Here is a 17,238-nt window from a genome sequence, read left to right as displayed (position 1 = left end):
TTTCACCAAACGCTGCTCTATGTTGCTAAGTGGAAGCATAATCAGTTTTCCTCATAGACTTAGATTACCCTTTGTCTTGGCTCGGTAGCTGTGGAGACCAGGACCGTGTTGCAGATGGCAAGGGCGAGAAAAAAGTCAGTAAAGGACGTGGAAGTCTTCATATGTATAAACGGAGAAAGGTTTTCAGTCTGGAGTGCAGCTTCTCTCACTCGTCTTAGCAGCCTGCTATCGGGAGTCACATCCTTTTCCTGGAAAAGAAATGACTTCATGAGCATTATTCCCATTTACCCTTGTCCTCAAGGAAGAACTCTCAACTTGTTAGCAACTTCTTGCCTTTTGCTGAATTTACACCTAGAATTATGTAAGGTAAATACCTTTTGTACTTAAAATCGAGGGAAAAAAGAGAAATTTCTAAAAGCTGCCTGACTAGATAATTAGAAAGAGATGCATCTTGAAACAGAAGATGATTTCAGAATTATATTTCTTTGGAGATCTACCAGAAATCAAGAATAATCTATACTCTGTCCCCCAACTTTGAAACTGCTGACTACTGAATTAAAGGGCATTTTAGATGGAACTGGATTTGGGCTCTCCCATTTCAGTGTGGGAGCTGATGGTTATTTCAACAGAGAATGTATTGTACTTAAGGCTTAGTTACAGCAGTATCATGTTTTTTTCCCCGAGTCATTCTGCTCTGCACTCAGAAAGAGAAGCTGTCTCAAACTATTCTTCCTCAGTTTTTACAATAAATAAATAAATACATACATACCTCATTTGTTCCTGAAATGTTATTGTAATTTTACTACCACACTCTTTCTAATCAAGCCTAAATTTGCAAGCCAAACTACTTAACGATGTCACTTACCTACAGTTTAATTTGATGTAGGGCTATGGGAGTATTACTTTTAATGGAAATTTCTTGTTAGGAAAGCCTGGTTTGGATTTAATTCAGGGCGATATTTAATAAGAACTCTCAAATTTAAAAGACACCTTCCTGTGAGCCAACACATTTCAATACCTTCTTTATGGCACTGTAAGAGTGATTTAGCTGCTTTCTAGTTCATCTCAGCTATTGCCCTCTCCTCCTCCAACCTGGCACAGTTCTCCTAAGTTCCCTAAATATGCAGCAGAAGTCAAGCATCCACCTTCACGGCTCTGTTGTGCTGAGCTGAATATGTTGCATTGTAACTCCTGCTTGCTAAAGTGAATAGCAGTACTTAAATCATCCTCATAATTGCAAATAAATCTACTGCTCATTTTTCAGCAGTCCGAAGACAGAACAAGGTTTTGCAGTTTCTCTGCTGTCGAGGCTCTGGCTTCTCTGGTTCAGCCTTTTCATGCCTTTTTATTTCACGTATGGGGAAATGTTTGAAGTATAGGTGCAGTCCTCTCTTTAGCAAACTGATACATACTGAGAATAAGCTGGATTTTCTGCTTATCTTCTCAGGTCTCTTAAACTCAGAGGCTGAAAAGTTAAAGCTGTCGTTCTTTAGAAATGCTTTCACAATATTGCACTGCAGCAGACAGTTCCTGTGGGTACCGGTGTCTGCTGCCAGTACTGTGCTTTGTACGTGTAACAATCCCAAACAGCTCAACTGGACAGTTCTGACGAGGAACACATGTGCACACACAGTTGTCAAAACAGTTATGTTGGGAATTATGATAAAGCCAAAACACGAAAGATTAGACACTCACCATTTGCCCAACTATTGATATAATTTCCTCATGCACCGGCACAATTAGAATGAATCCCATGAACCACAAATTATTACACACGGATCTCAGCCTCTCCTATCCATCATCATCCTACCCAATTTCTTTCCACAGAATAAGAGAATTGTTTAAGTTGGAAAAGACCTTTAAGATCATCTGACACTAGTTCATGACAAAAATGACAATGCACTAATGGATATTCCACTGCAGCAGAAACTTTCTGGACTCAAAAGTTTCCTCTGAAAAAACAGAAAATTGTCACGTCAATTGTGGCCTCAGAGACAAGTTTTAAAAACAAAAGAATAAAAAAATCCATATTTATCAGAAAAGTTTTTTCTCACTTTTTCACGTTTTATGGAATTTCAGGAGATCAAAAAAATTCAGAGAAACAAGTCTGCTCATTGAGCAACCTGAACATATACAAAACCAAACAAAAAGAAAATTAAACAGCACTAATGATGATGATCAGTTAAATTTACCACCTTTTCAATGTTAGCAATGTTGTTAGTGAAAATGCTGATGTTATAAAATGGTTAGTGTCATTCAGTTTTTAAGATTTCTTCATTAATTTGATAGCATTTCTTCTTGATGGCACTAAAACCTAATGACAGTAGGATAACTGAAATCTTCACAAAATTATAATAGAAAAGTGCTATTGGAATTATTAAATCCAGAAGGAAATGTGCTGTCATGATAAGAACTCTTAAAGATAGACAAAGTAAATGTTTATTCTCTGTCTTGTTCCAAATTTGCTTATCATATTTTTCATACTCATTTTGATTTCCCTTAAGTCCTTCTGTCAACCATAGCTCTGTTTTTTTATAATACATGATTTTATTTTTCCCTCTGAGAAGCTGCAGCAGCCATAAGGAAGCAGAATAATAAAGTATACTGGCATTGGCTCCTTCTGAGTTAGACAAAGAAACCAGTGAGTTGGCCAATGACACCTTTGAGGTTCTAAAATGAGATTGTGTCCTCTAGCTGGGCTAAGGCTGTCTCTCTGGAGAGCAAGACAGGCAGGATGAAAATCAGTTTCTGTTTCCACAGAAGCTGTGACAGAACAGGTAACTCCATTCTTTTTCCAGTTGCATTAGATACTTTAGATATGGACATGTCCATGACCAGTGGATATTTTCTACCTGGACTTCAGTATGGGCTTTGAAAGTGTCCCGATAAGACCCTCATAACCAAGCTGTTGATGTTCGGGCTGGGTAAGCAGGCAGTGAGGTGGACTGAAAACTGGCTGAATGGCCAGACCCAGGGGGTGGTGATCGGCAGCACAAAGTCTAGTTGGAGGCCAGTGACAAGTGGTGTAACCCAAGTATCAGTACTGGGTCCAGTCCTGTTTAACATTAGAGGAGTGCCTGACACATCAGAGGGTTGGCGCTGTCCAGAGGGACCTCAACAAGCTGGAGAAATGGGCTGACAGAAACCTTATGAAGTTCGACAAGGAGAAGTACAAAGTCCTGCACCGGGGAAGAATAACTCCAAACACCGATACATGCTGAGGACTACCCAGCTTGAAAGCAGCTTGGTAGAAAAGGACCTGGGGGTCCTGGTGGACACTGAGTTGAACATGAGCCAGCAGCGTGCCCTTGCAGCTGAGGGCTAATGGTATCCTTGGGCTGCATTAGACAAAGCATTGCCAGAAGGTCAAGGGAGGTGAACCTACCCCTCTACTCAGCACTGGTGAGACCACACCTGCAGTACTGCGCTCAGTTCTGGTCTTCCCGGTACCAAAGGAGGAGTCCAAAAAAGGGTCACAAATATGATCAAGGTACTGGAGCATCTCTCATATGAGGGAAGGCTGAGGGCGCCACAACTGTTCAGCTCAGAGAAGAGAAGGTTGAAGGAGAATGTCATAAATTTATATAAGTACCTGAAGGGACATGCTAAAAGGATGGACCAGGCTCTTTCAGTGGTGCCCAGTGACAGGACAAGCGACAACAGGCACAAACTGAAACACAGGAAGTTCCATCTGAACATCAGGAAACTCTTACTGCGAGAGTGGCCGAGCACTGGCCCAGGTTGCCCAGAGAGGCTATGAAGCTTCCATCCTTGGAGATATTAAAAAATCATCTGAACCTGATCCTGGGCAACTGGCTGCTGGTGAGCAGGGCGGTTGGACCAGGTGACCTCTGGAGGTCCCTTTCCCTCTCAACCTTTCTGTAATTCTGGGATGTCTGTCTACCTCCAGATTTCTCATAAATGTTTATGAAATGAATACATCAGTCACTGTGTTTCTCTCTCTCAGACATCCTAGGAGATTTCTGAAGCAATGACTACACCATTCTCCTTTCCTTTCCATTCCACATAAACCCTAAGGTGTACACAGACATTGCACGTTTTTATGGTATCAATATAAACACTTGTAGACTTGGCAGCAATTCTCAACTGTAAGTTTTCAGAATAGCTTGAATTTGTGGTCAGACAGTTCTGTTCAGCTCAGTCTCTAATTTTGCAAGTGTAACTGTTAACAGGTAGATCTCTGTCGCTTTGTGTTTATGTTTAGTAAGAGCAGCAATAAGTGTGGTTGCTGACAATAAGCTAGGAATTTACTTTTCAGTTGTTTAAGACTTTGTCAAGTTCCTTCCCACTGGATGGACCTTGCCATTGCTTTTTTTGAAGCTGCAAGTGGACATAGGATGCATCATTTCTGATGAAGTGCATAAATTGTATGTAACGAGGCTCCACAAACTGCCATGGACCGTGAAGACTGTAGACAAAAATACTGGAAAGAGCAAAACCACAGGAGTCGGGCTCTGCGTCATACCCGTTTTACTTTTACTTCAGAAAAGGCAAGGAATAAATGTAGTTATTCTTCTAGGATCTGCAGGCTCCGGTTTAATTAACTTTATCAAATGCCATGAAAACCCCATCATCCTCATCTCTATCTCAGAGACACACTGAAATGAACATGTTAATTGATAAGAGCTTCTTGGATTTCAGCAAAACATCAAAACTTGTCAAGCAGAGAACACTCTCCCTAACAGGCGGGCTGAAATACATTCTATAGCTGCAGAGCTTCCTAATTGCAGATCTGCTCAGAATACTGAGACAAAGTTCAAACATGCTGATTCACAGGCACAATCAGTTACCACTGTAGAAATGCACTTAAAATACCATATGCAACCTGCTTATCATGGATTCCTGCAAGACTGAGTGAGAGCAAGTAAATTTTGTGATCACTGCATAGATAATTTCCCTTTAAAAGCTATTCACATATAAATTTGACGTTTGTAAATGGTTCTCTTTTGTTTGGCACAGTTACTTTCCAATTAAACTCTACATTTTGTAGGATACTATTAAGTTAACCCCTTACTTTAAAATGCTTTTCTTGGCAACAGTTCCGACATGCAGGTGCTCATAGCAGATGCTGTGCTAACCCTTACCCAAAAACCACTGTGTCTTCTCAGCAGTGCAAAGTTCTTCAATTTTACTGTTACCTCAGGCTACCAGTTTTCACAAATAGTTTTCATGCGGCTGGCACATCAACCCTTGGAAAAGTGACTCTTACTAAGAAAAAAGCCAATAACAACAAATTGTACAATGCCAGGTACTGGCCTTTGGACTTTACATTTACATAAAGCAGGTTGTTTTTTTTCTTCCTCTTGCATTTTGTTGATCTGAAGAAGTGTAGTCTCACAATTTTGTGGAGAATACTGTGCTCAACAATTATTGCCTGCCACTGAATACCTCAATGCTTCTATTTTAGCACAGCCATTCATCTAGAAGTGCCCCGCAAGTCTTAAACTAATTAAGTTAGATAGCAGTCATTGTGTCTTTTCTCACACATTGTTCAAAGATAGATTTTTCTTAAGGAACTTTGACTATTGAGACACATTCAGGCCCATGATACTATCTGCATGACTGGAATACTCAAGATGGTCCAGATTTGTAGCAGAGTACAAATGCATCCGAAGTGATGGAAGTTCCCAGGGGCGGGAGCCATAGAGACACAGAAAGTTTTATTAATAGGGAATTGGCTTAGCTGGTAAAGAAAGATACTACTATGCATCATTTGAAGGATATCAACATACCGGACAGGCTCTGGGCAATATCTAGGTGTCTCCATTTTTACTACATCTTCATATTTGTCATACAGGTTAAACAACTTATCCAGATAGAGTGATACCTATTAGCAGCTAAGGCAGCTTAATTTTCCTCTACAAAGGAGATGTTTGATGTTGCTTTTACGGTGGGGGAAAAAAACCCACAAACACGGCAGTTTATTTATAGAAGAAAATGAAGAGGCCTGGCAGTAAAAAACATAACTGGGGAAATGTACTGGCAAGAAATTCCTTTTCCACACTTCAAAAGTCACGACCCGTAAGACGTTCTCAAAATTCATGACCCATGGGTTCTCAAGAACCCACGGAGAGGTTCTCAACATCCCATGAGGTCTGGGCTGGAAAATACTAGGATAACAACTGACCAAACCCACATATTCCAAGAGCAGAAGCAGTACTGACAGATACCACTACTTGACAGAGGAACTGAATGAAGCAAGTAGGGCCTTATAACAAACTTAAATTTACATCCTCCAAAAAAATGTGAGCAAGTCAAAAATTGTGCCAAGAAGAAAAACTGCAGAAAATAAAGTTCAGAGAACTCTGTATTTATTTTATATATATATATATATATTTAAATCAAGATTTGGTAAGGTTTTTCAGGCATTTAATTTCAATCAGAATTCTAATTTTGAAAATGTTCGACTTATCCTAGAGTCCATAAAAGCCTTGTCTGAAATACCTCTTGAAAAACTTTCAAGAAAAGAACAGTCTGACTTCAATTAGGTCATGTCAGATTTTGGGAAGTTTCAGTTCTAAAATTCAGCAGTCTAAGATTTTCCTTGAACTGCAAAGAAGTGAACATGTACCTCCAAGTCAGCACTCCAGGTGATGCAGAGGCCACCCAGCTACTGAAGGAAGACAAAGTTCTTCAGCATCTTTCAGGATTTAACACCTTAACCTGATAAGCCCTTTTAGCTTAATTTCTATTATCTCTGTGAGAAGTCCTGCTTCCCCCCCCGCCTTGAAAAATGCAATATTTGTCTTTTGACACATGCTTGGACCCCAAATTCAAAATTGCCTTTTCCTCCTATCAAGCAACCATCACAAAAACTCACTGTTGTGCCCCGCCCCCCTCCTTCTGCTGCCGTCTGACTCGAGGTGCCAGGTCCCCAAACCCTCCCCAGCAGCCCCCGAATGCAGCCCACACCCAAGCAAGGACCCCAGTGCTCCATCTCCCCCTTCTCTCTCTCAGCTTCACCAGGGCTTGGATTTCTGCTGTCCACCTCTTGCCTTCCCATCACAAAATAAAACAGAAAGAAGAACTTAAAACGTGCTAGCTCAGCCTGTTCGTACTCACAATGGTGCTGCTGAATGCCACTTGGGACTGGTTGCTGTCACGACGGCCAAAAGATCTGTTCCTTGTATGCCCCTGAAAATGAGCCCTGGCACTCTGGCACCTCCTTAAAGGTCTCATGGTCCTCTGCTTATAGGTGGCTGATCTCTCAATATTCATGGGAGGAAGAGTGAAGTGTTGAAGTTTTGCAAAGTCCTCATCATCTAAATCCAACTCTTTGTGGGTTTCCAGGCGCCTGGCTGTGAAAGGAGAACATGGAACCTTACCTCTTAGTCTGGTTTTTGCATTGCACAGGAGGAATTCCTTGGTGGTTAAAAAATGGAAACAAACCAAAGCCAAAACATCTCAAAAGCCAGCACCAGAAAAACTTCACTATTCGCTTCAGTTTCTGGCAACTCCAACTCTCCAATGTTTATTATTGCAAGAAAACAAAAACGTGTTTTCAAAGCAATCAGTCACTTTTATGGAATTCTGGTAATGGCCGGTCTCTTTAGCTGCATTTTGCAGTTGACCGGAACAGGGGAGTGAAATATGGTAATTCACAAATTTGCTAATGCTTTCTGTCACACAGCACAAACGTCTTTTTAGAAGCTGCTTGCCAGCTTAATGAAATCCTTTGCACTATGTGGAGAGAGAAAGTAGCGACCAAGAATGGGCCTGAGTCAGCCCACCAGGTTCGGAGCACCCCGTGCTGAGAGACTGCAGCTCAGGTCAGCTCACAGAAACCTGTAGCTCTACCTTTCATATCACACAGAAGACTATGGTAATTACTTTTGGACCCACTGTGTTTAATTACTATCTAAACTCAGTCTGTGATCTTATAAATGGTTGGCTGGCATTCATTTAGAAATAAAAGAGAAAATGTTCTCTGCACGCTTCAGTGGGTATTGAACGCAGGGCAAAGCCTGAGATACCTGCAGAGGGAACTGGAAAACCTTTCCCATCTGACTTCTGAATCATTTGAAACACCTTCACTTTTCTGAATCTCTGGAACAGGAGTCCCCCACAAAGTGGAGACAAACCCACAAAGCTCTGCGTTCAGTCAGAGGGCTCGGTAGATTTAAACAGTAATATTTAAATTAACATCTAATTGCTCAGAGAGAAAAGCAAGTGTAGAAAAGGGTCTCTCACCATTTTCTTGATGAGAAAACTCAATTCCATCAACAGTACAGCGCCGGAATACCATTTTGTTTTCTGTTAGTGTCCCAGTTTTGTCTGAGAAGATATACTGGATTTGTCCAAGATCTTCAGTAATATTTAGAGCACGGCACTGTATGGGCAAATCTGCCACTTCATCATACAGGTCAATGTCGTTGTGAATTAAGAAGACTTGGCCCAACTTGACTAACTCAATGGACACATAAAGAGAAATGGGGATTAAAACCTGAAAGAGAGTTTAAATTCTCATTGAGGAGTGAAACAAGCCTTAATGCCTTCTGTCAGCAACGTCCTAGCACAGGTATCCTAACGATCTCCAGAGAAACGGTCCTTCCTAGAGACATATTGCAGGATTGAATAATAATGGTTCAAGAGAGAAAAAAAAATCCTGCACACAATGGCAAAGGATAAACAGAGACAACAAGTGACAAATTTAATACAGAATCCCTGGAATATGAAATGCAAAGATGGGTCTTTCAGAGGATGCTCATACAAGGCATATTTTCTGAACTAAGAAGCATGCTGGCTCTTACCCTCCTGAAACTGAAAGATTGCACTAGCACAGACTAACTCTTGACGTAAAAAAGTTTCACAATCAATTACTTTGCACGCAACTCTTCCCACCCACTAGCTTCCCTGCCCTGAAATAATAATGAATTCTTAAGATGCACAAATATTCTGTTTCAGTAATGAAGAATAATCCCCCAAGGAATCTCTGAGCAGCTCTGAAAGTTATCTTTATGTTTCATTCATATTAAAGAAATTCTGTCCACTTAAATCTCAGCAGTTACATCAAGAAATCTGAAAAGTAAATGTGATTTTTTTCCCCTCATCCCATAAAATATTCTCTCCCCATTAGGCTTAATCAGACACAGATATACAAGCATCCTACTTCTAATTTAGCTTCTTTCCTAAACCAGCTGAACCATACCTAGTTATTATTCCCCACTGGCAAATATGACAGTTTCTGTTTCACTGTTTTTCTGGGATGTTAAGAGGCATTCTTATTTTGGAATTCTGGACATAGGCAGGGAAAAAAAAAGCTGACATTTGGATATAAACATCCTCTTTGTTGCATATGCTAGAGATTCTGGAGTTATTTAAAGATACATGTCCTTCCTATCTATATCCTTGTGGGGTTTCAACAGCACGAAAGAAAAATCTGCAGTTAGAAAGGGGTAAAAAAAAGAAAGAGAAGATACATTATTTCATACTTGGATGATTTGACACACTCCTAACAATATTTTCAAACAGGATTAAGAAGGTACTGCACAGCTATTAGTTGATATTAATTGTCCATTAGCGATTATGCTCAGTTTTGAATAGCTTCTTCCTTGGAGGTAATAGAGGTTTTTGTCTTTTACCTGCAACAGGATTATCATTGTCAAGAACATGTAGAAACCACCAAGAATGGGAGACAGAAAATTGCCGTTCTCATCTGGGACATCATAAGGCGGATGCTCTGAAAAGTTTCCAGTCCAAATGCCATGCCCTGTAGGAATGACATATGATATTGAAATACGTTGAGCAGTAAGGTAATCAACAAAGCTTCTGAAATGTGCAGATACGGACTGCTATGATAATTAAAAAGCAAGAACATTTCCAAAGCAACAGTCCTCAAGCAATGCTGTAAAACTATTGAAGATTGCAAAGTATATGCAGAGCTCTATAGCACGTGCATGTAATTGATATGCTAGTAAAAAACAAGTGGTCATGGATATTTTTATTCACCTCCCCTTCAGCAGGTGTCCCCCAGGGCTCTGGGGTCTGCGTAGACCTTTCCTCATTCCATGTCTTGCTGCTGGAGGACTCCATCTCTATGACCTGTCTTTAAAAATCCTCAGTGATGAAGACTCCCTTTCCTCTTTCTATTAGAGAGAAACCTTATAACTTTTATATAGACAAACTGAAATCTTTCTTATCCTTCCTGACGATTCCTGATTTCAATCTGTCTTTGTTAGGGTTGACAAACCCCCTATAATTCAGCCTGGGCAGCTCATTTTTACAATCCCTTCAATTAAGTCATACCCCCGAACTGCTTTTTCCCCCGTGTCTTATGTATCAGTAGATATCATTGCACTGCTACAATAAAGCCTCAGGACTTAACAACATCCCATCATGATTACTTTACCACCTTTCATACAGCCCTTACCGAAACAAACTTTGCTCAAGGACGTTACTAGATTTACAGCATCAGAAACTTCACGCACAGCTAGGACAAACCATTCAGCCGCCCTCACAGCACCATCGCTCCAGATGCAAAACCTTCTCTTATTCCACTCTGTGTGTCCAGCTCTGATAAAACTTCTATTAGCATCAGTTAAGCAAGCAGTTGTTTTGCAACACCAGCCTACTAAAATACTGCCAAAGGAATTCAAATTATTTCAGCAATATCTTCTGGCTGCTAGAGACCACAATCACATCTGAGTAAGGACATCTATGCTCCACAAGCCACTTCTTACTCCTGTTTTTCACTGGGTGCAAGAAAAATCCTGATAACCAATCCAGCAGTGATATTTCTTCCTAGAACTCTACATTCAGGCAAGGTTGCAAGGCAAAAATGGTAGCTCATGGTAGAGCTACAGGACACTTTGAGCTAATAGGCTAGTTACTGGTTTATGTTTCACTTAAGACAACAAACATTTTATATTTTTTAAACCTGAGCAGATAAACTGTTTTTTAAGTGCTGATTTTTTTTCATTTGAGACCACTTTAAACTAAAATTAAAGGACTTTATTACTCAAGGGTCCCTACACACCAGACAAAGACAAGTCTCTAAATCTACATGACAGCAGCCAGGGAACAATGAAAATAAAGTCCCTCTCTCCATCACACAGAGCTCAGCTGTCAAGCTGAAATCCTGTTTCTATGCCAAAAAAGCCCACTGCAACATGAAGCAGTAAAATTAAAAAAGCAATCAAGTCCGTTCAACTGTTCATCTTTTCTGGATGAACCTGATTTCTAATGGTATTACACTGATGGCTGTCTGGTGTGTCACAACGTATGCCTCCAGAGCGGGTTCAGGAAAACTTGACAGGGCCACAGGGTTTGACTTTGTCACTACAAAACTAAATCAGAGCAGTAGCACTAAGCAAGTTATTACCAATATGGAACCGATTAAAAAGAAAAGGGGCTTTGAACACAAAGCGCTTATGGGAGCCTCTGTTATCTCTTTAAAGCCGTGACCCGTTCAAAAGTCAGCAGGCTTAAAATTTGGCCCTTTCCTCAGGATTATGAGATCCTATTAATCCTGTCCTTCCTGGGACAGATTGCAATCAGAGCTGGAAGGCAAGCAGGTGCCTACATGCAGTGAAGATGATGTTTTTGAGATTAGCAATCGATCCGCTAACCCCAGTTAACTATATTCAAGTGTGCTTCCTCGCAAGGATCCCAGAAAAATGCAGGCTATTCCTACCTAAACAATTAATCCATCTCACAGCCTGCTGTAAAGGGGCTTTTCAGAAGGAAGATAGCTGTGGAGGCTGTAAACTGGATGAATTAGCCATGTGCAGCTAATGGGTTGTAGATTGGCTAGCTCTGAACATATGCTCCTGAACATATTAGGGGAAGGTGTTACTGAAATGAAGGTAAAGCTTCATCATTTTACCTTTGTTGTTAGACACAAGGAGCAAACATCTACTCAGGAAGCAGACTTCAGTTGGCAAGTACCGATCCCTATGATGCATTAACCCTATGGCTTTCACTTGCTTGCTTTACACATATTTTACGACAGTGGAGATGGATCTTAACTGAAATATTTATGGCCATGGATGAGTTTTCTTCCAATTGAATTGCTCAGATTTGCCATTTTAACTTGTCTATTGGAAAGGCTGAGGAGCCTAAAGACCCCAAGAGCATTCAGCTCTAGATCTGATCTCACTCATGTCTATAAAATCAGTTGTAACAACCATTTAGAAAAAAGCAATGAAACAGAAAAAGATTTTTGTTGGTGATTCATACCTACGGCTCCAACAAGACACATCACAAACAGGAGGCCCACACATAAGAAAATATCCATATTCATCTGTCGCTCTATCTTGCTGCGCTTGTAACGAGGACCATTGTTATTTAGCATGGCTTTAGTTTCATGACCTGCAAAACACAAACAAATATCATCATGTTTATGTAATATTCTGTAGTTTGATTTTTTAATTTAAAGTATTTCTCTCAAAAAATGAGAGCAGGATGCTCATGACTAATGTTACTTTAACTCTAGATTAATTTAGTAATGTTGTTGCCCATCTTCTCATTTCATTGAATAGCAGAATAGATCAGAGACTAAATCTAGAGGTTTACAGACCTCTAGTACGTTACAGATTGCAGCTGTCATATACATTTTACTCTCCCAAAGACAGCAGATTCAGGAGGATCAAAAGGTTTATATAAATATTGAACAGCCAAATCTGTTGAATATGTGAGAATAAAAAGAAAAAGAACAATAATATTTTACTTCTGTATTTTACAAGCAACTTGATTAGGTGCTATACAGATTTGTGAAACCTACATTTGAGTATTTTTCAGCAGCTATTTAAAAGCCACTAAACACATTTCATGTATTAACTTAAATAAACTCCAACATGTCAGATCCAGCAGTGAAAGACGGTAATGTTACTAAGTTTTTTGCTATGTGGTTGTAAAGTGCTAAGAAAACGGTAGGACAAGAAATAAAGAAACCCCAACCCTTAAAACTTGCTGAATTAGAATTGAGCTGGTATATTTGTGATGGAAAAAGAGAAGTGCTGTAAAAAGCCAAGAAGCAGAAATTGGTTTTCTGTTCTATTAATGTTATCTAAACTGTGGCTCCACAATTGGGATATCTGGGTACCATCTGTTGCTATATGAAATGGAATCTTTTGTTTATTTCTACAGTCCTTTTCCCTGAAAATACAAACCCTGCAGACTTGTATTTAGTTTTCATTTGTATGTGCGTGATGAGTGTGAGAGGGACTGTTTTCCAAGCTACATTTTGGGTTCCTCTAGGGGAGTGATTTGAACCAAAAGCTGAAAGTTAGGTGTGATTCAATCATGCCTGCTGGATTCATTCCAGGTTTACATCAAAGGTTATTAATTGAGGAGGAAAGCAAGAGAGAAAATTACTCTCCAGCCTTATGTTCAGGACATTCACCCAAGAGCTGGGACTCCTGACTTCCTATTCCAGTGAATATGTAATTATTTACACAACCTGGAGCTATGTCAGTGGGACCAGTTTATACTACCAGCGCTCCTTCCTTTCCAACTCATGTCTATGTAAGTACTCACTCGTTCCACAGAGTCAGGTACTCAGGGTACAACTTGTGAAGCAGGAGATGTATGTTTGCTCCATACAGGCAGAACTGAGAACAAACCCCATGCCTTCCCTTTGGTGGACAAACGCTCTAACGGCCGAGCTACACAGCAGAGGAGGGCACTGCTGCCCACGCTTGGTCCTCCAGCAGCTGTGGGAGCCTTGTTCCTCACTTTTCTTTCATGTCAGGGTTAATGGAATGTTTTGTGTTGAAAACAAAACAAGACAAAAGGCCTTTAATCCCTCCCAGAAAACCCTTAAAGAAATGTTGATGAATTTATTTCAGGAAGAAAATGGGAAGAGGTTTCTTTCCAAATATCAGCCTATCATTCCCTTCAGCTGACCAACAGGAAAAGGACGCATCTGTCATACAGAGATCCCCTCGCAAGAAATAGAATATCAGAAATAAGAGGAATAAACTATGCAACACAGCACCTCATCTACCACCCCACTACTACCAGTCTCTCTATTTCTAGATGCTGATGGACTTCTCTAGAACTTTATTCCGGTACTTTAATATAAGCATTTAATTCTTGCTGCTGTCTCTGTCACCATGAGGAAACTACACTGGCTGTTGCTCGGGAAGGAGGTTTTTGTGCATTAGTGCTATTGCTTTGTGCAGAAACTTTTGGGTAGCCATGAAAAGTATAATCATATTTGGGTCAAACGAGACCTGCACAGGCTAACAATCCCATTAAGTGATGGCTGTACTCCTGACAAAGGCTTCCATTACAAAGTTCAAGGAGTAACAAAGTTACAAAAATGGACAGTGTGCCATCTTACTATGTGACTGATCTTTATTGTTCAGAAAAGGTCACAGACCGTAATTAAAAGCCAGACTATAATCAGTTTCAAAGAACCATAGAATTTAAGCTGATACCATCTCAAGTGAGTCTAATTTTAGAATAAAAAAATGAACTTTTATGCTGACATTAACAATAAGTTGTCAGTTTGAAACTGAGTTGAAGACTTACTCAGATTGAAGACACCATATCTGGAGAACAACTTTAAAACTCCAACCTTTGCTACTAGCAGCTTAAGCAGCATTACAGAGATCCACATTAGGATCTGTGCTGGTGGGCAAAGGAACGTACTGGGAAATACTGACTAAAGAGAAGAAAAATAGGAATCCTAATCCTAAAAAATCTCCCAATAAAAAATAGGAGAAGGGAAGACAAGTTACTCCAATTCCACAGGGAATGATCCCTACAGAGATTTTTATATAGTAGTTACTTCAAAAAAATGAGTGATGAGTTTGGCTCTGGCTCTCCTCTGGCTAGTGTGCACCATCCTTACATGGGGTATTCAGAGGGACAGGCAACGAAAGACCCACCAAGCGAAAGCTACTTTGGAAACATATGGAGCTACAGACATTTAGAGTCTACTTCTGCGGTAGTGACATAAACCAGTCAGTTGTCAGGTATAATAACCTGGATTGTGGAGATTAATCTAAACTAAATGACTTTTGCAAAGATGGTGACTTCTCTTTTCTTTTGGGTGGATCAGCCCTGAACCCCTTGCTGCTGATTAGACATAAAACAGGTGACATGACTCTACAGGAAAGATAAGAATAACCAATAACAGGATTAATTGTTGTATTTAAATTTACTTTTATTTAATCTACAAATAAAAAGGCTGGCTGATACACTCTAGCTGAAGCAAAAGAGGGCAAAGCTGGAAAAGCCATTGATAAATCTTTCTCACTGAGCAGAAACAGTGGTAGCACTCCAACAGTAAAAGATGCTGAGATAAAGCTGAACTGACCCACTGCTGAACCTGGCACTGCTGCATTTGATCTGGGCACTGACACTGTCTTGCTTAGTTCATGCCTCTGCTGCATGAAATTCACGGTTGCATGGACACACTATGTCTATGTCAGCACAAACCTGCGCTGCGGCTGCCCCTTCTGTCACCTCCAGCTGCTGTTCTCACTGCCTCCTGTGTGCTGGCACTGGCAGAGCTTGGCTTTGTGATTTATATTTTTTCATTTTTTTTTTGCTTGTTATATCTTCAGCTGCACCAGTTTCTACCCCGAGGAGCCCGCGAGACCTCCCTAAGGGCAGCCATGTAGATTTTATGCCAGATGGAATTAGTACTACAATCAGAACTGCAGAGCTGAGAGTTAAACTCACCTTCGCAATTTTTCACTTGTCTGGATATTTTTGCAAGATATTACAAAGACAACACGACACTTGACATACACAAGGATAGTGTCACTTTCCAGAGACCCAGCACAGGACTTACTGGTTTTGGAGATGGATAAGTAATACCTTTACTTTAAAAAAGTTATGTCATTTTCCCATGCACTACCAGTTCTTAAAAAAAAAGTTCTTAAAAAAAAGTGTGAAATTGTGGTGCAATATTAGACTACACTTAAAGATATTTACAGAGAAATTCTTTGTTTACCTAGATATAGAAAGTACATCTTACCTGCATATATAACAATTCCTATTGCAGCCTCAGTGTTTCTGATTGTACATCCACGAAGCAAGAGGCTTTCAATGTTAAAACCAACCCGTTCATGATTTGGCTGCTCCCTAGAAGAAAGAAAATAAATAATGCCTTTTGCTGTTCTAATACAGCATTAAAATAAATTTTTGTGTGCATGTCTCTTTCAAGTTAAAATCAAGCAACTGTGAAAACCCTGTTTTCCTTGTATTTCCCTCAGCTTCAATAAAGACTCCAGTAAGAAGCTACAGAGAAGTTCAAGAATCTCTTTTAACGACCGCTTGCATGGTGTGTGTTTCATGATGTCAGTAAAAAGCAAGTTTGGCTTTCACTTGGCACCTTCTCTGGCAGATTCAGAAGCCAAGATACATTATGCGACTTCGTTCAGATGAAATTATTTTAGAAAGCTAAGCAGGGTTTGCCTGCTGGTAGAGGTTCAGATGAATACACCTGCACCCTGCAGGAGCCTGTCTCTCTGTCAAGCCACCAAAGGGCTTCTTGTCTCTGCACACTTCAGTTCACTCGAACAGTTTCCTCACTCACACTGGATAGAAGACACTTCATTCTGGCTGAAGACGTCCCATCGCACAGCAGAACAGACCAATGAAAACTTAATGGAAATTATTAGCTCAGTGTTCCATGAGGCAGGCAATTCATTAGTTGCCTCTGAAAATGAAAGCATAAAACTACTTTTGCTCACAGTTTTTATTATATACTCTGGTAGGTTCCTCCCGAGATCTTTACCAAAGCTGAGATTTTTCACTTGTCACTCCATCTGGTTCTGTTATGTAAATATCAGCATCAGAAACCTTTTTTTTTCTAGAATATGTAGCTTTTGCTAATTTCTATTTAGCATTTCATTCACCAGTAAACTGCAGTATCACTTAAATGGAGGGCAAGGTTAGGTGCTATCTCAGGGCCAGGCACAGTCCTGGTCTATGTGCAGCTGCACATGATTACATGACATCAAACTACGCAAGTGCAAAGGTTTAGGTGCCAACAACCTACAGCTGGTAGTTGTAAAAAGTAATGCCAGAAACCTGTTTTTTTCTGGGAATATAGATTCAGCCTTGGTGAACTTATTTAACAGAAGCCTTCTTGCGTCCCTTGGAGCAGAATCTTCTGTGGTCAGGCATGTCAGATGGATGTCATAAAGTTCTTTCTTAGCAGAGAGAGCACTGCTACTCTTTTACAGCAAGGCAACAGAGCCTCAATAATTCATTAAGGGATCTTTGAAAAAAATGTAACATGCTTCAAGTATTTCATGT

At 40.2% G+C, this 17,238-nt stretch overlaps 1 protein-coding gene across 1 annotated transcript in view; it reads right to left on the bottom strand.

Annotated features, from left to right (window-relative positions):
* The window catches only part of ATP10B (ATPase phospholipid transporting 10B (putative)), a 60,544-nt gene that overhangs the window by 19,361 nt on the left and 23,945 nt on the right, over window positions 1–17,238 (bottom strand). The window contains exons 6-11 of the mRNA XM_027778743.2: window positions 15,953–16,059; window positions 12,199–12,330; window positions 9,603–9,730; window positions 8,212–8,464; window positions 7,084–7,319; window positions 69–248 (exon numbers count right to left, since the gene is read on the bottom strand). Of these exons, the coding sequence (XP_027634544.2) occupies window positions 69–248; window positions 7,084–7,319; window positions 8,212–8,464; window positions 9,603–9,730; window positions 12,199–12,330; window positions 15,953–16,059 (1,036 nt within the window). The remainder of the gene's footprint in view (window positions 1–68; window positions 249–7,083; window positions 7,320–8,211; window positions 8,465–9,602; window positions 9,731–12,198; window positions 12,331–15,952; window positions 16,060–17,238) is intronic.

Source organism: Falco peregrinus, chromosome 8, assembly GCF_023634155.1.
Source record: "Falco peregrinus isolate bFalPer1 chromosome 8, bFalPer1.pri, whole genome shotgun sequence".
Taxonomy (NCBI): domain Eukaryota; kingdom Metazoa; phylum Chordata; class Aves; order Falconiformes; family Falconidae; genus Falco; species Falco peregrinus.
Note: the sequence above shows the minus strand (reverse complement) of the source record. Positions and strands in the feature narration are given on the sequence as shown.